The sequence below is a fragment of the Marmota monax genome, unplaced genomic scaffold (genome assembly GCF_021218885.2).
Source record: "Marmota monax isolate L192 unplaced genomic scaffold, Marmota_monax_Labrador192_F-V1.1 WCK01_AAM20220418_F8-fsc00228, whole genome shotgun sequence".
Taxonomy (NCBI): domain Eukaryota; kingdom Metazoa; phylum Chordata; class Mammalia; order Rodentia; family Sciuridae; genus Marmota; species Marmota monax.
The window spans coordinates 397,245-417,500 of NW_026695240.1; the positions used below are offsets into that span (position 1 = coordinate 397,245).

General features: G+C 50.7%; 1 protein-coding gene across 1 annotated transcript in view; it reads right to left on the reverse strand.

Moving 5' to 3' along the window:
* Positions 1-20,256, reverse strand: part of Sptbn4 (spectrin beta, non-erythrocytic 4) — a 74,923-nt gene that overhangs the window by 45,136 nt on the left and 9,531 nt on the right. The window contains exons 3-13 of the mRNA XM_046440268.1: positions 14,261-14,412; positions 13,021-13,194; positions 9,186-9,277; positions 8,081-8,161; positions 5,930-6,045; positions 4,948-5,060; positions 4,672-4,859; positions 4,481-4,598; positions 4,069-4,227; positions 2,994-3,296; positions 2,289-2,439 (exon numbers count right to left, since the gene is read on the reverse strand). Coding sequence (XP_046296224.1) covers positions 2,289-2,439; positions 2,994-3,296; positions 4,069-4,227; positions 4,481-4,598; positions 4,672-4,859; positions 4,948-5,060; positions 5,930-6,045; positions 8,081-8,161; positions 9,186-9,277; positions 13,021-13,194; positions 14,261-14,412 — 1,647 coding nt within the window. The remainder of the gene's footprint in view (positions 1-2,288; positions 2,440-2,993; positions 3,297-4,068; positions 4,228-4,480; positions 4,599-4,671; positions 4,860-4,947; positions 5,061-5,929; positions 6,046-8,080; positions 8,162-9,185; positions 9,278-13,020; positions 13,195-14,260; positions 14,413-20,256) is intronic.

The window sequence follows — 20,256 nt, forward strand, 5'->3', positions numbered from 1 at the left end:
ACTCTGATACACAGTCACTTAATCCTCATAGCCATCCTAAGGGACCAGTATCCTTGCTGATTCCATTTTATAGAGAGGGAAACTGAGGCTCAAGGGAGAGAAACAGCTTGCTGATGACCAGGTAATAAGTGGCCAATCAGGAGATCACACTCTGGACCACAAATCAGGCAGGGCTGCCTCCAGGCACGGGGACAGCATATGCTCCACCCTGCTGCCTTCTCAATGCTACTTGAAATTCCAAAAGGAGAATGACAGAAGGAGCCTCCTGGGACAAACATCCTTCAGACAAAGAAGGTCCCAACAGCTTCCCCTGGGGGTGTGATGCAGGTGAGTGGGGGCAAGCCAAAATGGGGATATCCTCTCCTGGACTCGGAAGGAAACCTCAACATTTGTTCTTAGGATGTGACATGGCCCCAGGTGGGTTAGAAACCCTCAGCACCCACAGCCGCTAATGAGTACCAGGAATCTCGCAGATCACCATCAGATAAGGCCATCTGTGATGGCAGGGAGTGGGACAAAACCAAGCCCACACCACAGTCATGCCTGGCCACAGACAAAACCCAAGTCACAGAGCAAACCACAAAAGTGACCACGTATCTCCCTTGCCCCACTAGGGCGAATAACCACCGCCAATCAGGTGCACTCTCCTTCTGTTCCTCCCACGGTTCAGACAAAATGATTAAGATCTGGACCACTTGATTCCCCCATGTCCTGACAGCTTCTGGTTCACAGCAAAACACACTGCATTGAGTCACCTTCAAGTCACCTAACCCAAGCCCAGAGCCTACCAGCAAGCCCCTGTAGCACTCTCTTAATGAAATGTCCCAGGGTTCCCCGTGGTCGATGCAAAGACTCAACTGGTAACCTTCTAGAGCCAGTCCTGGTTTTGCCCATCAGCATCCATACCCTGCATCTTCCTCTTTCTCAGGCCAAGTCTTTGAGGGGACTGATACCACGATGATTGGCTGAGCAACGGGGATAGAATTCATGGGGCCAAAGCTTTCCTTGGACCTTTTGCTAGAAAAAGGGAAAAGGGGCTTCTGGTCTGTTAAGTTGTTGGGTTATGGACATGAGGGCTGAATGATCCCAGGTTTATAGTGTTAGAGTCTGTAAACAAGTCAAAAATAACACCTGGCATTTTGCCAGGGGAATGTTAGAGTTCGTAAACAAGTCTGGATGGTGCCTGGCAAAATGCCAGAGGGAGTGGTTTGAGAAGTAACAAAAGCAAGCCATTAAGTGTGGAGATTCCTGATTGGTTGACTGCTGCATCTAGTTTATGCTAATTAGATAAGCTGTGTGGAATGTATAAATACTGCTCCTGTCCTGCAATAACCGGCTCCTACTCCTGCTGTATCAACGTACACAAGTTATTCGTCACCCCTGGTTATTTTGCTGCAGCAGCCGGACTGCGGCATTATAGTACAAGGGGAGGGACTGCCCAACAGCGACACCAAAACAGACACCAGGGACAGAGAGAGGGTCTTAAAATCAACAAGAACCATTCCTGGATTCAGCCATGCCTGAAGTCCAAGCATCCCTTCCCAGACACTTTAGTTATATAAGCTAATACTGTCTCACCACTCCTTAAGCCAACTGAACTGAGTTTCTATCACTTGCGGCTGAACTGGCCCTGACTCTACATTACTTTACAGAGTTTTTCTGGTGTCTGTTTTGCAGTGCTGTGGACCAGATCCAGGGCCTTGAGCATCCTAGGCCAGAGCTCTACCACTGAACCACATCTCCAACCCCTTACACAGTTTTTTGTTCCTCTTACACAGTTTTTTTTTTTTTAATGGTATTCATCAAGCTGGTACACGTCTGTAATCCCGGTGGCTAGGGAGGCTAAGATAGGAGGATCACGAGTTCAAAGCCAGCCTCAGCAATGGCGAGGTACTAAGCAACTCAGTGAGACCCTGTCTCTAAATAAAATACAAAATAGGGCTGGGGATGTGGCTCAGTGGTCAAGTGCCCTTGAGTTCAATTCCCGGTACCAAAAAAAAAAGTATTCACTGAGATCAGGCCATGAAGGGCCTAGTACATAAATGCTCAATAAATGTGGTATGTTATTGCAGAATCTCAAAGCCAGAAGAATTTGAGTAGTAGTCCAATGTCCCACTCAGGGCACTAATCAGGGCACCAATCCCCACCCCATGATTTTCCTAATGGTGTGTGGCCCTCACCTCCATTCAGATGCTCACCCACTCCTTGCTTCCACCTTTCAGAAGTCATTATTGCCTCTATTAGCACCATCCTGTGAGTCTCCATCCTGACCCTGTCCCTGGACTCACCCTGCAGCTGGGAGAAACGCAGGGCTGCAGCGTTGAGAGCCTCCACTCTCTCGCTCTGGGCAGCGATGTCCCCCTCCAGCAGGCCGTGCTTCTGCAACAGGTCGTCCGCCTCCACCAGGTGCTGCCCACACTCCCGGGACAGCAGCTGAGCCTGCAAGTGAGGGCAGTGTCACACACACACTTCTGACTGGCCCTGTCCCCGCACCACCGCCAGCCCTCTGCTGCCCGACCCACTGTCTGGAACTCTGATCTCTGTCTCGTGCTCCCTGTGGCTGCTGTCCCCTGTCTGCCTGACTCTCTTTCTCAATGCTTTCATTTTGTGTCATCTCCACATTTCTGGGATCCATCTCTGTCCCAATGTCCCGTCTCTGCCTTCCTCTCTCCGTCTCTCCGTCTCTCTCTGCTCCGTCTCCCACTCTGTCTCCACTCCCGTGTCTTTATCTTTGTCATTTTGTCTTTATCTCTCTGCTTCCCTCTTTTTCTATCTCCCAAACGGTCACTATTTCCCTTTGGATTAATCTGTCCCTGTCCCTGGATTTCTCCATTTCAGTATCTCTGTCTCTCTTTCTCTGTCTCTCTTCTCTCTTCTTCCTTTCCTGGCTTTCCCTCTCCCCCTCCATCTCAACCTCTCTGCCAATCCTTTCAGGGTCTACACCCCTCCCTGTGCTCCTGGCACCCACCCCCATGCTTGGCCCTCACTCTCACCTGCATCTCCTCCATCCAGTCCACCATGTAGACCATCTCCTGGAAGACCTTCTGCAGGGCCAGGTTCTGCTCCAGCCGGGTCCGCCGGGCACCTACCAGCCCAGTCAGCAGGGCCCACTGACGCAGGACGCTGTCACGCTGGGCTGCCACCCGCCGGGCATCATAGTAGCCTTCAGCTGCCAACGCCTGGGCCAGTTCTGCCACACCCTGCACCCGCTCCTCGTAGGCTGCAATGTCCGCCTCAATCGCTTCGTGCTTCTTCATGGCTGCCTCCACTGCTGGCAACTCATACCCAAAGTTGTCCTGGGGCAGTGTAGGCCAGACTCTCACCTGTGCTGCCTCAGCAGGCCACTTGTTACCTTGACCCTGAGAGACCCTGGAACCTCTCCCCTTCATTGCTCTAGAGGGACCAGGTCTACCTGCCTCATTACCCTAGAGACCAGCTGACCTTTCCCAGTTACCCTGGAGACCAGTCCCACCTTTCTCTGTTACCCAGAGAAACAGCCAAACCCTCTCCAGTTACCCCCAAACTCAGTGCCACTTCCCCTTCTACCTTGGAGACCAGTCCTATCCTCCCCTGTTACTCTAGACACCAGCCTACCTTTCCAGTTGCCCCGGAGACCCATCCCACCCTTCCCTGTTACATTTCTAACCCTTAACTTGTTACCCAGGAAACAGACCCCATGTTTCCATTGTTCTGGAGACTGGGGACCTGGTCTACACTATTCTGTTACTTAGGAAACCAGTTCTACCCTCCTAAGTTACCCTGGGCAACAGATACAACCTCCCTTCTCACTTCTAAGCTGAGTTAAACATTTCCCCTATTTCCAAAGAGATGAATTCTGCCCTCTCTAGTTACCCTGGAGACCAGCCTCACTCTCCTGTTACCTTGGAGATCAGATTCACTCCCTTTACCCACCATTCACTTAGGATTCCCTGCCTGCCCTCATTTGTCACCTAAGAGACTGAACCAACCCTTCCCTGTTGCTCAGGAGATCAAGCCTCGCTTTCTAGTCACAGAGACATCAGCCCATCCTCCCTCCCTTTCCCCCGGAGCCAAGCCCTATACCTGTACCTGAGAGACCAGGCGCTGGTTCTCATTCAGCCAGCTCTCCCTCATGGCCACCTTGTGGTCAAACCTCTGAGCTAGGAGTTCCAGCTTCTCCTGCCGGATCAGCTCAGCCCGTAGGGCAGCCTCCCGCTCATGCTCTGCCTTCTCCAATTGGCCCCAAGCCTAGAGGAGACAAGAGGAGGCAGGCAGTCAGATTTCAACAACTCCCCCCAGTTTAAAGAGCCTCCTTCTCTGACCGAGGCCATTCATAGTATATCTATGGCAACTTTATGAAAAATATGTTGCTTCCTCATGGAAAATTGTCAGAATAATAGACAATCCATATTATCTACAATGTTACACCTCCCTTGAGTAGTACACAACATATACAACTACACAAAGCAATCTTGGTTCTCTCCTACATCCACAACCTCACCTTGTCAATATCCCAGATGCCACAGCCCTCCCGAGGCACAAAGAGGCGACGGTTGCAGGCACGCAGTTTGCTCTGGATGCTGAAGAGCAGTACCTCCAAGTTCCCCTTTTCCTGAAACCTGAAGGGGCATGAGCTCAGTGGCCTTGTCCTGAGCCTTCTAGCCGCCACCCCCGTTCTGTGCTGGGTCTCACTTGACGGGCTTCTCCAAGGTGCAATAGGCCGTGAAAGCTTGCAGCTGCTGCTGCACCCCACTAAGCGAGTTGGCAAACTTCTGGTTGCTGATGAGGCCCACGGTGCGGTGGATCCACGCTAGCAGCTCAGCTGCCAGCTCCTCGTAGCGCTCTATGATCTTCCCCACCTCCAACACCTGGTCCAGAACCTGACCCGGCAAAGGAGTCTCCGTCAGCCTCATCCCACATGTTCCCCCAGCTGGGGTCCCACCAACCCCACCCCTTAACTCCTCATACCTTCCCAATCCGCTTCCCCTCTACGGCCAGGGCCTTCATCTTGGAGAAGTAGTGGTAGAAAGAGACCACATAGGTGATGATAGACTTTTCATCGGGAGCCTCCATGTTCACGTCTGGAGGGCAGGGGGGCATGATAATGACTTTTTCTAGGTGTGTGACCTTGGGATCTCTGTTGCTCAGTGTTTGTTTCTGCCCAATGTGCCAGACTCTGAGCACAGAGTGCAGCTCTCAGAGGCAGGGTAGAGGACCCACTGAGACTGTGCATTCTGGGGTCATCAAGCCCTGATCACTACTTCTCAATGTGACTCAGGGAAAGTGACCTGACTTCTCTGCGTGTTCAATTCTCAGAGCCAGGCAGCAAGAGGACGAAAGGGAACAGTTCTGATAACATCCCCAGCCTGTGCTCGGCACACAGTCGATGCTCAGAAAAAGGGAGCAGCCATTACCTCGGAGCCGGGGTTGGTGTTGGGAGTGACTGTAGACTGGGAGTGAGGCTGAAGTCAGGGAAGGGGTGAGAAGAGACTGAGATTGGGGAAGGAGTCGAGCTGCGGATCAGACTAGACAGGCACTGGATAGGGGAGTAGGAATGGAGTTGGAATTTGAAGATGTGCTGGAGGATGGGGACAATTTTGAAAATGGGGTCGGAGGATTGGGTTGGGTCAGAGATGGTGTTGGGTTTGGAACTGGGATTGGGGAAAAAGGGGGGTCGGGTCTGGGGGAGATGGTTGAGGACGAGGTTGGGTAGAAAACTGGTGATGGGGAGAAGAGGAGTTAGTTGGGATTGGGATGGGATGGGGCTGGGGTTGAGGACAGAGAGAGGGAGAGGTGTGGGTATGGGAAGGGGGAGAGGCTGGAAGTGAGGAAGGGGCGGGCTTGGGGATGGCGGTGGATTTGGAATGGCCTTAGGACTTGGGATAAAGGTAGCCATGGAGTTGGGCGTCCTCCAAAGCAGCAGCCTGGGCTGGGCTCATGCAGGGCTCACCTTCGGGGTCCAGCAGACGCGCCAGCCCCAGGTGCTGCTCAGCTGTGCGGAAGGCTCTCTGCAGGTTGTAGTTGGCATTGGATTTGGTGAGTTTGCCGAAGTCCACAAGGTCAGGCCTGGGCAGGGACACAGAGCGGGCAGGCAGCAGGGGGCCTCCAGGGCCAGTGGGCAAACAAGTGAAGAGTATCCTCGTCTGACCCACCAGGCGCGAGGGTGGGAGTGGGGACACCAGCAAAGGGCAGAGCTGTGCAGCACTTCCTGTGTGTGAGCGACCTGCGAACCTGTGTGTGTGTGTGTGTGTGTGTGTGTTTGCATTCGTCACTGGACACGAGTGAGCCGGCCTATGTGCACAGGTGTGTGGTGGGTCAGCCCTTGTGCTCTTGGAATAGACTGAGCCCACATGGCGCCTGCCTGTGTGTGAAACGACCCAACAGTGCAAATGCCTTCAGCCCTGACGTGGGTCACATGATGGCCACGTACATGTGCCACACACACGCCTACCTGCATATATTAATATTCACTGTTATGTAGTGATTACAAGGGTGAGATCTGGAGCCAGCCCATTGGTATTTGAGCCCCAGTTTGGTCACATCTTCACTGTCACCTGGGCACGTGCCTCATTTCCCTGTGTCTTGGTTTTCTCATTTGCAAAATATGAATAAATAGCAAAGGCCAACCAGGTGCGGTGGCACTCGCCTGTAATCCCAGCGACTGGGAGGCTGAGGCAGGAAGATCATGAGTTCAAAGCCAGCCTCAGCAACAGTGAGGCACTAAGCAACTCAGTGAGACCGTGTCTTTAAATAAAATACAAAACAGGGCTGGGAGGTAGCTCAGTGGCTGAGTGCCCCTGAGTTCAATCCCCAGTACCCACCCCCCAATAATAATAATAATAGCAAAGACCTTGTAGGGTCTTTGACTGCTCAATGACTTGGTGAAGAGCACTAGAACAATGCCTGGTATACAGACAGCGCTGGGTAAGCGTTGTTAGCATGACCCAGGTTACAGCTTGTGAGTTTCCGTGGGGCAGTGAGGGCCTCCCCATGCAGATGAGTATGTGTCCACGTGAGAGACGAGGGTTTGAGGGAACATGTGGTCCCAGCAGGAGAAGGTGAGCACTGGCTTCTGCCACACATGAGCAAGCTCCTCCCAGCCTCTGGCCTCGGTTTCCCCAATCTGTCATGGAGACGATCGTGACATGGGGTAATTTTTTGGGTGCCTGACCCACACTCAGTTTGGGCCGAGCCCTGAGGTATGAATATGTGAGTGTGCAAGAACCAGGAAGGGGGATTCTGGCGCTCCCCTTGAGGAGGGATTTCCTTTTTTAGATATTTTTTATTTGTCCTTATTAGTTATACTAGCAGTAGAATGTATTTTGACATATTATACACATACGGAGTGTAACTGCTCATTCTTCTGGGCATACATAATGTAGAATTACGTTGGCCGTGGAATCATATATGCACATCAGATAGTAACAGCCAATCCATTCTACTATGTTTCCTATTCCCATCTCTCTCCCTTCCCTTCATTCTCCTTTGCTAATCCAAAGTACCTCTATTCTTCCTCACCGCACCACCCTTATTGTGTGTTAGCATCCACATAACAGAGAAAACATTTGGCCTTTGGGTTTTGAGGATTGGCTTATTTCACATAAGATGATATTCCCCAGTTCCATCCATTTACTGGCAAATGCCATAATTTCATTCTTTTTTATGGCTGAGTAATGTTCCATTGTGTATATGTACCACTTGAGGAGGGACTTTCTGATGGGGAAAGCACTGCATATACACCAGAATGGACAGACTACAACATCGTGAGCTCCCCACTCTGGGACATCTAAGCAGTAGGTTCTGGCTACCTGTGTGTGTGCCTCGGCAACTACATTTGTGTGCACATTCTGTGCAACAGCACACATGTTCACAGGGTATGTGGCCTAGACAAAAGTGTGTGTGTGTATGTGTGTGTGTATGTGTGTGTACCTGTGTGAAAATGTGAAAGGCACATACATAAAAGGAAGTAAGTGTGTATGCATGCCGAGAGGTGGAGGGACGAGCCCTCTGTGTGTGCAGTTGTGCACAGCAGTTGTGGAGACACGGGGTAGGGTAGAGTAGGGTACAGGGCGGGGCCGCACTGCTCCAGGCCAGCTGGTACCTGTGCCGATGAATGAGGGCATTGAAGGCCAAGCCGTCCCGCCAGCTGGTGGTGAAATTCTGGATGTTGACCTCCGGGTAACTGGCAGAGAGGGAAAGAGTCAGGAGAGAGGGAGCGAGGATGTGGAAAGACGGATGGATGGACACACAGACAGGAAGGACAGGCGAGATGGATGGGAAGGGACGGGGGGGGGGGGAGACGAGCAGACAGGAGGGCAGAGAAAAGGAGGCAAGGGAGGTAAGGAGAGAGGGAAGAGGGAGAGAGACGGCCATGTGGAGAGAGGGAGGGAGGGGGAGAGGGAAGAGGGAGAGAAGGGAGGGAGGGAGAGAGGGGGTGTGGGCCCCGGGAGAACGGGGAGCAAAGGGGGGACTCGTGGGGAAACAAAGGGCATCACAGACGGACAGCCCCAGAGGGACGTCAGCAGAACAAAGCGCAGCTCCACCCACCCTGCCTGGCCGCCTTCCTCTCCAGAAGGCACCTGAGTTTCAGGCCACTGTCCACCCCGTAGGACAGAAGGCCGGGACCTAAGGGAACATGCCCACTAGAGCCTGTGCCCACCCCCACCATCTCCCAGGACCCTGAACGTGGCTGCCCAGGCTGCACGAGCCCTGGCAGTGCCCTCCCAGATGGAGGGGTGGCCTGGTGGCCAGGGCTTGCACACAGGGCAGGGGCGCCACTCAGGTGCCCGTGAAATCTCCAGAGGGGCCGGATGAGAAGGGGAAAGAGAGAGAAGGCAGAGGTCAGGGATAGCCCCCCACTTTTGTGTGTGTAAATGTGTGTGTGTGTGATGTGTGTGTGTGTGTGTACACGCGCGCATGCTTGTGGATTTGAACCCAGGGCCTCATGCAGGCTGGAAAGCGCTTTACCCCTGGGCCTGTCCCCAGCCCTCAGCCCCCCAGTTTCCTGCACGGCTCTCTAAGGAGCCTGGGAGTTCCACACTTGAATCTGACCTTAGGCTGTTTGACCAGTTCAGAGAAGCGGACATGCTTTTCTACCAGTTCACCAGTTTCACTTGTCAGTTTTGACACTCAGGTCATCGCTTCCACCTCAAGCTCTTGTCTGTAAGGAACCCCAGAGGCCCGCCTGCCCCTGAGGAGGGGCTCACCCAGCCGTCTTCATCTGGCACCACAGGAGCAGAGCGTCCTTGGCCGAGCGCGTCTCTCTGTTGTCCTCCGTTTCAATTTTGATGACCTGAATCTGGAAGGACACAAAGAAATGGCTCCTAGGGCCTGCAGGGCTGGAGACCGCCTGATCCCCGGCCATGTTGCTATCAGGGAGAGTGGCAGGTGACAAGGAGGAGGGGGACGAGGTGGGGGTTCAGGAGTGTGAGCTCTGGAGTGAGCCAGAAGGGACACAACTGGGGGGAGCGGTGGTGGGTTCAGGTCTCCATATCCAGGGAAGCTTCCGAACTGAGTGTCTGGGCCACTGTCCTGATCCAAGCTGCTACCCTGTCCCACCTGAGCTAGTGTGGTGGCCTTCATCCTGATCTCCCTGGCCTCTGGATTCTCACGTCAGACCCTGCTCCTCCCCTCAAAGCCTTCTGAGGCGCCCTTCCACTCAGGGGAAAGGGAAGGCCCTCCTGACCTCTCCCTGCTCAGGCTGGGGCCCGTCCTCCACAGTCTCTCCACCCCACAGCCCGCTGGCCTCCTCGCCAACTCACCTGGTCTCCAACCTTGGTGTCTGCACACTGCTCCTCCCTCTGCCTGGAACATCCTTTCCCCCCATCCACAAATCCCTGCACGGCTCATTCCTCCTTCAGGTTTTTTGTTTGTTTGAGGTACCAGGGGTGCTTAACCACGGAGCCACATCCACAGCACTTTTTATTTTTTATTTTTTTAAATATTTTTTTTTAGTTGTAGTTGGACACTATACCTTTATTTTATTTATTAATTTACATGTTGTGCTGAGGATGAAACCCAGGGCCTCACCCATGCTAGGTGACTGCTCTACCGCTGAGCCACAACCCCAGCCCCTATTTTTTAAAGATATTTATTTATGTACTTTTTTAGTTTTAGGTGGGCACATTATTTTGTCTTTATGTGGTGCCGAGGATTGAACCCAGTGCCTCACGCATGCTAGGTGAGTGCTCTACCGCTGAGCCACAACCCCAGCCCCAGCCCCTATTTTTTATTTTTAGATAGGATCTCCCTAGGTTGCTTACAGCCTCACTAAATGGCTAAGGCTGGCTTTGAACTCTTGATCCTCCTGCCTCAGCCTCCTGAGCATCTGGGATTACAGGTGTGTGTCCCCACATCCATCTCAGGTCTTTTGTTTGTACTTTAAGGTTTTTGTTTTGTTGTTGTTTTTTCAGTGCTGGGTTTGACCCCAAGACCTTGCACATGGTAGGCAAGAACTCTACCACTGAGCTACATCCCCACCCCTTTTATTTTATTTTGATATAGAGTTTCACCAAGTTGCCCAAGCTGCCCTTGAACTACCAATCCTTTTGTCTCAGCTTTCCTGAGTGACTGGGATTATAGGCTTCACACCTGGCTCTTCCTCTCCCTCAAGTCTACCCCCCCGCCCCCCCCCAATCTTTGGTACTGGGGATTGTACCCAGGGGCACTTAACCATTGAGCCACATCCCCAACCCTTTTTCATATTTGATTCAGAGACAGGGTCTCACTGAGTTGCTGAGGCTGCCTTTGAACTTGGGATCCTCCTCCCTCAGCCTCCCAAGCTTCTAGAATTACAGCATGCACCCCCCCCTCCCCCGTGCCCAGCTCCCCCTCAGGTCTTTACTAAAATATCACCAGCTCAGGGAGGCCTTTGCTGGCCACTTAGTTTTAAATCTCAACACACATCCAGATCCCACGCCTTCCTCGCCCACTCTCCCCACCCCCGCGTTTCATTTACTCAGGAGGTTTACCACCTCCCACTGATGGGTGAAAACTCAGGGACCGTCAGAGGCCACGTTTGTTTATCTATTCGGTTTGCTGCTGCATCCCACTCCGCTGGTGTTGGGTAAAGCGCTAGTGGCAAAGAATCTAGAGCAGGTTCTAGAGCCTCAGGTGGGATTCAAGATTCCTGGATTCAAACCCAGGGAGTTCCAGACCTGCTGCAGGGCTTTAGCCACCAGCTGTGACCTGCCCCCAGTCTCATTCCCCCATTCTGCACAGACACCTCCAGCCCATGCCTGTCCTCTGAGCTCCATCCCAGGATACCACAGCCCGATGGAATCCCTCCCTCCCCTGAATTCCGAGATCCACAGCCACCATGTCCCAAAAGGGCCTCAGTATCTTCCCCAAACCTGCCCCTCCTTCCTGTCCTGTCCCAGTGCAGCCTTACCATTCCCTGGTCCCCAGGCCAGAGCATCTAGCAGGCCATGGGGTCCTGGACACCTCTCCCCTTCCCTTCCCTATGGCCTCTCCACTCCATCTTCCAAGTGTCCTCCCCTCCTGCCCCCCCTTACTTCCCTATACCCCACCCTGGTCTAGATCTAGTCTCTTCCCTGGGCTCTTGGCCACCAACTTGGATGACCACCTCCAACCCAGGGGGATGTTTCTAAATCTGATTATGCATTTCCCCTTGATAAAACTCTCCAATGGCTCCCTGTCTCCAAATGACTAAAACCCAAATCACTACACAAATCACCCCCCCTTGACCGCGTTTCCTCCCTGCCTCCCCCTTGCCTCTCCTCCCTAGCCACGCTGTTCTTCCTTTGGTACTTCCAACATGCCAAGCGGTTCCCTCCTCAGAGCCTTCGCATCTCAGAGCCCCCTGCCCAGAATGCCCAGAATGCTTCCTCCCTTCATGGTTTCCTGTTTTGTTTTTCTTGCTTTCTTTTTTCTGGTATTGGAGGCTGAACCCAGGAGCACTTGGCCACTGAACTTTCTCCCCAGCCCTTTTTTACTTTTTAATTTTGAGACAGGGTCTAAGTTGCTGAGGTCGGCCTCAATCTCGCTATCCTCCTGCCTCAGCCTCCTTAGTTGCTGGAAGCACCATTGTGCGCCACTGCGCCTGTCTTTCCCTTCCTCTTCTGTCATTCAGCCATCAGCTTCTCAGCCAGCACTTTTCTGACTACCATGTCTAAAATCGCAACACCAACCTGATATTTTATATTTATATTTCTGTTACTGATTTTTAGTAATTTATTCTTTTCTACAAAGCTTTTTGAAATTCTCCTCTGCCAGCTGGGTGCAGTGGTGCACGCTTGTAATCCCAGAGGCTTGGGAGGCTGAGGCAGGAAGATGGAGAGTTCAGAGCCAGTCTCAACAATGGTGAGGCACTAAGCAACCTAGCAAGACCCCGTCTCTAAGTAAAATACAAAATATAGGGCTGCAGATATGGCTCCGTTGTCCAGTGCCCCTGAGTTCAATCCCCAGTACTCCCCCCAAAAAATATTTCTCCTCTGCCTAGAGTTATCTTTTCCTACACATCTTGTCTATTTATGTATTTATCATATGTCCCCCTTATTACAATGTAAGCTCCATAAAAGCGAAAAATTTGTCTTTTTCTTTCTGAACTGAAGCAAGATTGTGTGGATCTGGGGTCTAGCACGTGTGAGGCACTGGGTTCGATCCTTAGTACCACATAAAAATAAATAAAATAATGGTATTCTGTCCGTCTACAGCAACAACAACAACAACAAAAGATTGTGTGGAACTGATTACATTTCCAATCCCACACAATACGTGTGACTTTGAGTATATGACTTCACCTATGGGTTATCTCATTGGTAAAATGGAATAATAAATAGGATCTAATTTATGGGTTGCTGTGTGAATTAAATGTCAAGTGCTTAGCACGGTCCCTAGAATGAACAATACAAAAATGATGATCACATTGAAGGGGTGGTAATGACAATTTTTTTCATTATTTTCATCCCTACCTCCTGGAACATATTAGAAATGCTTTGGGAGGGTTGGGTAAATGGGTGGGGGGTGCACTCCTATGGCCTGGGAGTGGCGCAGATTGGGCAGGGGTTACTGGGGGATCACCTGGAAGCGCAGGATGATGGTCCAGACCAACCCCAGCGTGAGTCGGTGATTCCCGTCCACGATGTCATGCGAGCCCACGTTTTCCAGGTGCACACGCTGCTCCTTCAGGAACTGCAGAGCCTTGTCCACGTTCTCCAGCGAGTGGATCCGCATGCGGCCCCGTGTGGGCCTCGGCTGGAGCAGCAGGGCGTTGGGCAATGCCGGCCTGGCCAAGGGCCACGCACCCTCGCCCCGCCTCTCACATAGCCACGCCCCCGGGGCTCAATACCAGGCCACGCCCCTTTCATCTTCTCTAAGATCCAGGCCCCAATCTTTCTATTTCTTCTCATAGCCAGAGCCCTTCAAGGGTCGCATCCTTTCATGCCTGACCTCATCTCTTCCCCTAACTCTCACCTCCAACCTGATAACCACACCCCTCGTCGTGAAGCCCCGCCCCTTCCATTGGAGGGCTGCATCAATTCACAAGAGTTTCCAGTAATCCCGTGACCACATCCTTTATTGCCTCCCTTTCAGGGCCCTGTCTAGAGCTACGTCCATTCCAACCCAGCTCCGACTCAGTCCAGGACTCTTCCCCTTGTTCCTTCCAAAGGCGCGTGTTGCTCTGCAGCTATAATCCTCGACACTGCAAGCTCTGGGCCCTAGTTCTTCAGTGAATCTCAACCCCATCAGAACCCCACCCTTTGAGATGGGGCCCCATCCAATCCCAGAAACTCAACTCCAGCCCATACAACAAGCCAAACCCATGCAATGCGGTCTGCACCCCCAGACCCCCAGGGCTAGGTCTCACCCTGCCTTCGAACCCTGCCTCCAGCTTAAGATCGCTGCGCCCTCATCCACTGACATTCACAACTGAGTTGTGTCCGTTTGATGGCCCTGCCCCTTGCAATCTAATAACCCTGGGGTGCCTTCTAATAAATCTCCTCCTTCGTCACTAGCCTACTCCCTCGGATGGAGCCCCAGCATGGCCCCACTCCTGGTGATTGGGTTCCTCCGCTGAACCACTGCCTGTTAGTCCGATGGGATCCCGCTTCTGCTCCAAACCTTGCACCCAGGCTCCTCCATTCCAAGCTCCACCCCTGCGCCACAGCCCCACCCATCAGAATCAAGGCGCCTCTCACCCACAGTGCCCTTCCACGGCGTTCTTCCAGGCCCTTAGCCGAGCCTCTTAAATCCAGCGATGTCCAAGCCCCACGGTGAGACCCCAGACCCATCTCCCTTCCCCAGCCCTTCAGGGCCTCACCAGCTGCTCCCCCGACAGCACTTCCAGGAGCCGTGTCAGCACAAAGCCATCCCGGAGGTCGGCATAGAGGTCCCCGATGTGGCAGCCCACGCGGGCGAGGTGCGAGTTCACCCACTTGGTGAAGGTTTTCTTCTGCACGGCTTCCCGCTCGTCTGGAGAACAGGCTTTGATGAGCCCGGCTCCCCAGGGACCGCAGCTTCCCTTCCACCGTCTCCCACCCCCCACCATTGGCCAACCCCTGTCCAGGCCCAGGTGTGGGCACAGGCAGCTCCTCCAGCCTAGGACGCCTTCCCCTACCCTCGGCTGCCCACGTAGCAAGAAGGTCCCTGTCCTTCAAAGTTTTCATGAGCTGCCACTTGCACAGGAAGCCGTCCCTGTTTTGCCACCATAGGTGGCCCTAGTCATTCGTTGGTTCATTCAATATTTGAGTAGCCTTTCTACTCCTGTTCAGAAAAACACATCAGTGAAAGCTGCAGAGCTGTGTAGGTTAAGGAAGGGGAGGGTGTTGTCCCCCAAAATGGAGTGTCCCCCAAAAGCTCATGTGTGAGCCCACACAAGAAATTCAGAGCTGAAGTGACTGGGCAGTGAGAGCCTTCACCTGATCAGCGAGTTAATCCACTGCTATGGATTACCCCGGCTGGAATGTGGGCCCACAGGGTGTGGCTGGGGGAAGTAGGTCACTGGGGCCGCCTCTGGGGTTTGTATTTCACCCTGGTGAGCAGAGCTAGCCCTCCCTACTTCCTGCTGTTTGCCTCCTCCCTGCCCTTCCCCTGCCATGTTCTGCTCCTCCTCAGGCCCAGAGCTATGGGGTGGCCTTCTACGGGCTGAGACCTCTGAAACCTTGAGCCCCAAATAAATTTTCCCTCCTCTGGTCACATCTTTTGGTCACAGCAATGAAAACAGAAGGCAAGGATGAGAGGTGTGATTCAGGTGGCTGTGTGGGGAGTAGAGCAGAGAGGGGAAGAAGGGCAGCCAGAAGCCCAGGGAGAAGATTGGGAAGAGCCCAGGAGACCGAGATGAGACTGGACCAGGGCAGAAGCAGGGGAATGGGGGGAGGGGGGGCACCTTGGATGATTGATTAGAAACTAAAAGTAGGACAGAATGGACAGGTGGGGGAAAGTGAAGCCTAAGAAGGAACAAGCTAGACCAAGCTGCTCCTGAAGACAGGAATGGTTCCTACATCATTCAGCAACAGTCATGGGAGAGCTGACTACAAATCCAGCCACCCCCGGGCAAAGCAAGGGGAGTGGAAGGATGCGAAGCTTCTCCCTCGCTTGCTTATAAGGAAATTGCTCAGGATCTTTCTTGCTGTTTTCTTTTTTTGTACTCTGGATTGAACCCAGGGGCACTTAACCACTGAGCCCCATCCCCAGCCCTTTTTATATTTTATTTAGAGACAGGGCCTCGCTGAGTTGTGTAGGGGGCCTCACTAAGTTGATGAGACTGGCTTTGAACTCCCGATCCTCCTGCCTCAGCCTCCCAAGCCACTGGGATTATAGGCATGCGCCCAGCTTCTTACTATCTTTTAAAAAATTATTAGTAGTAGTTGTAGTATCAGGGATTTTGAGATAGAGTCTTGCTAAGTTGCTTAGGGCCTCACTAAACTGCTGAGGCTGGCCTTGAACTTGCAATCCCCTTCTCAGCCTCCCAAATTGCTGGGATTACAGGCCAGTTCCACCATGCTCGGCTTTTTTTTTTTTTTTTTTATAATGACAGCTTTACTATGAGCTATAATTCACATACTACAAAATTTTCCCTTTCAACATGTAAAGTCAGTAGTTGTTAGTATATTCAAAGAGTGATGTGACCATCAGTACTAACATCAGAACATTTTCATTACCCTAAAAAGAAACCCCAGACTCATTTGCACTCACTCCCCCTTTCCTTCCCCTGGTGCCTGGCAACCACTAATCTACTTTCTTTCCCTATGGATTTGCCTCTTCTGGAAATTTCCTATAAATTAAGTCTTATATTGGGGCTGGGATTGTGGCTCGGTGGTAGATTGCTCACCTAGCCTGCATAAGGCACTGGGTTCAACCCTCAGCACCATACAGAAATGAAATAAAGATATGGTGTCCACCTAAAACTAAAAAAGAAAATTATAAAAAATAAATAAATCATATATTGTATGGCCTTTTCATGTGTCTAGCTTCTTTTGCTTAGCATAGTGTTTTAAAGGGTCATCTATATTGTATCTGGGATCAGTATTGTATTCATTCTCAAGGCTAAATAATATTCCATGGTATGGATAATCTATATTTTATCCATTCAGCCGATAATAGCCATTTAGGTTACTTCCATTTTTTAGCTATTATGAATAATACTGTCATGAACATTTGGGTACAGATTTTGGGGTGAAAATAAGTTTTTAATTATCTCAGGTATACATTAGTTAGTGCCCCTTTATCCACAGGGGATACATTCTGAGATGCTCAGTATCAGCCTCCCAAATTGCTGGGATTACAGTCTTGCGCCGCTGCACCCTGCAAGGCAATCATCTCTCTTAAGATCCTCATCACCTCGTCAACGCCCTGCTACCTCTCTACACTGCTGCATGGAGGACCAGATCCCAACGTGAGTCTCAGAGAGGATCAGCTATATTCAGACCATAGCGGGGACCTCGGTGTGTACACAACCTTTGATCCATTCCCAGGGACGGACAACCAGGCTGCCCTCGACCTTGAACCTCCTCCCAGCAACAGATCACCCTCACTCAACATGCTCACATGGCTCCTTTTGAAAAAAAAAAAAAAAGCCTTTGGAAATGTGTACACAAGTGGCCAGATTGCTGGCTAATGGGGAGATGCTCTAATTTCATTCCACCTATAGGGGCGTCAGGTAGCGTTCCGAGTAGCTGTGCCAGGCTCTTCTCCCTGGCAGATATGAAGGCTACGACAACCCCACAGGGGTACCCCTATTTGGTGTCTTCATTTTCAGTCTTTCTCCAGACCAATGGCCAAACATATGATTTCACATATAAGTCCCTATCTTTTCCCCCTTAGCCAGCAATGAATGAAAGAGTAGTCATTCCTTTGCTTTGTACAAGTCTCAAACTATTAAATATATGGATAAATTTAATAAATATATAAATAAAGCTTTATTCTAAAGAAATCTATTTTCCTTGTAATGGCTGATCACCTCAGTGGAGAAGAATAAGTAAATGGCAAAAATCACTCAATATGAATGCAAAGGCGAAAGTAGGACAGTTGTCATTTGTCCTGGAGTCTTGACAACCCAAAGGTAACTGTGTCATTCAGGGTTCTGGCAGGAAGCAAATGGCTTCCCTCAAAGTGGTGGAATTGAGGAGAGTTTAATGAAGGGACTATTTACAGAGGGGCGGGCAGGGCTGAGGGAACCCACTAGGGCCAGGGAGACCCCCACAGGGACTGGGGCAGAGGGGAGGCTGAGAAGAGGGGAGGGAGACAGCCATCTTGGTAGGAGCTTGGGATGGAGGGAGAGGAACCAGGCAGTGGCAGAAGTCAGTCAGGCAGGGAGGGAGCTCCTCCTCTCTCCTCTCCAGTGTCCTGCTGGACAAACCCAACTGGAAGACTGAGGGCCTCTGCGCAGTGGGGAGCCCGTTCACAGAAGGGCAGCCTACCTGGGCCTACAGCAGGTGTGCAGAGTGGGTGGCGGTACCTGAGGGACAAAGACCCCCCCCCATGGTAGCCTGACGCATCAACACAGTACACATTCAGTGTCATCTTAGGTCAGAAGGGCCCTCGGAGACAAATTTGTTTGCCCTCTTCCACTGTGTTGTGTAAAAATGTGGATCAGTCGCCGACATTTAAAAATAGATTTTTGTCTTTTCAAAAAATCCAGATATTTGGCCTCTTCCCATGATATGGCCACAATAGCCAAACGAGGCTGCCTTCCCGGAGCTGAGGCCACCGCCCCCTTTGGGAGACCCTTCGTTCTCTCATGAACGTGGCCTGTCTGGCCTCAGGGGGCATCTCTTCTCCTGACCCCTGCGTCACACTAAGGAGATTGTGATCACAAAAACCAGAACCTCACAGCACTGTCCTCTATGAAGTTGTCATCCAGGTGGCCCAGGGTAGGTCTCTAGGGACTTTCTTTGGGCGGGAGTAAAATCAAATTACATAGCAAAAAATTCTGTCATGGATCTGTCCCCCTCAGGCCTCAGATCCCAAGCACCCAGGGATCCAGGACCCACTGAAGAAATTTAGATCTTGCCTAAACCCCTCTATTTATAAATGTGGAGGCAGAGGCCCAGAGAGGGGTGATGACCTTGAGATGACATAGCTGGCCACCAGCAGACACAAACCTGCATCTATTTGTTCTCATTCTGGTTCCACTCTGGAGATGGCTCCACTTTGGCTTTACTATTAACCGGAATCTGTGATTTGGCATTAGCATTGGCTATTAGAAAGCAGAATAACAAATACCTAACTCAATGTCTTTTTTTTTAATATTTATTTTTTTAGGTGCCTTTATTTTTATGTGGTGCTGGGGATCGAACCCAGGTCCCGCCATGCTAGGCAAGCGCTCTACCACTGATCCACAATCCCAGTCCCTAACTTAATATCTTTTCTGTTAAAAAAAAAAAAAAACAGATCTGGGGTTGTGGCTGAGTGGTAGAGTGCTTGACTGGCACGTGTGATACACTGGGTTCAATTCTCAGCACCACATAAAAATAAAGTACACAATTTGATGTGGGTTTTTTTAATTTATTTTTATTTTTTGTAGTTGTAGATGGACAGAATACCTTTATTTGTTTATTTTTGTGTGGTGCTCAGGATCAAACCTAGTGACTCACACATGCCTGTAATCCCAGCAGCTCAGGAGGCTGAGACAGGAGGATCATGAGTTCAAAGCCAGCCTCAGCAATGGGGAGGCGCTAAACATCTCAGTGAGACTCTGTCTCTAATAATATAAAAAAAATGGGTTGGGGATGTGGCTCAGTGGTTGAGTGCCCCTGAGTTCAATTCCTGGTAACCCTCCAGGGGGAAAAAAAAAAAAACAACAGATCAGTCAATGTATATTTTCTACTGTTAGTGTAAAATGCAATACTCAAGGGTATAACAAAATGCATCTATAAAAAGGTAATTATTGAGAGATTTCAAATGATTGAAAAAAAGTAGACATCTTTATTTCTGTATGAATAAAAACTAGTTTTAGTATAGTTTTATACTAAAAACTATAACTATTATTTGGTAATGAAATTTTACCTATAACTGTATATGCTAAGCTGCTATAACAAATAGGCCTAGCAATACAGTCGCATAAAAGAGATATGAGCTTATTCCCTCATCCTGAATAGTTCTAAAATGAGCAGCCCAGCTGTCAGGGAGACTAGCAAGGTTGTCAATGTGGATTCCATGTTCCTTCCATCCTGTGCTCCGTGGATCTTGGTGCTTCAGCTAATAGGAGTCAGGGAAGAAAGGAAGGCCAGGCAACAATTTTTTTAACTCTTTTTTTTTTCACAATATCTTTATTTCATTTTTATGTGGTGCTGAGGATCGAACCCAGCACCTCACATGTGCTAGGTGAGCGCTCTACCACTGAACCCCAACCCCGGCCCTTTTTAACTCTTTTTTTTTGGTACCAGAGGTTGAATCTGGAGTCAGTCTACCACTAGTCCACATCCCCAGATCTTTTCTAAAAATAATTTTTTAGTTGTCAATGGATCTTTATTTTATTTATTTATCTGCAGTGCTGAGAATCTAACCCAGTGCCTCATACATTCTAGGCAAACGCTCTGCCACTGAGCCACAACCCCACCCTCCAGCCCCAGCCCTTTTTATTTTGAGAAATGGTCTTGCTAAGTTGTTTAGGGCCTTGCTAAATTGCTGAGGCTGGCCTTGACCTGGTGATCCTCTTCCCTCAGCCTCCCAAGCTGCTGGGATTACATGTGTGTGTCATAATTCCTGGCCTTTAAAATAAACCTTAATTATGAAATAACTACAGGTTCAGAGGGTGTTTCAAAGATAGTACAGATGATTTTTAAAAACTCAATTTAAAAATGGACAAAAGAGGCA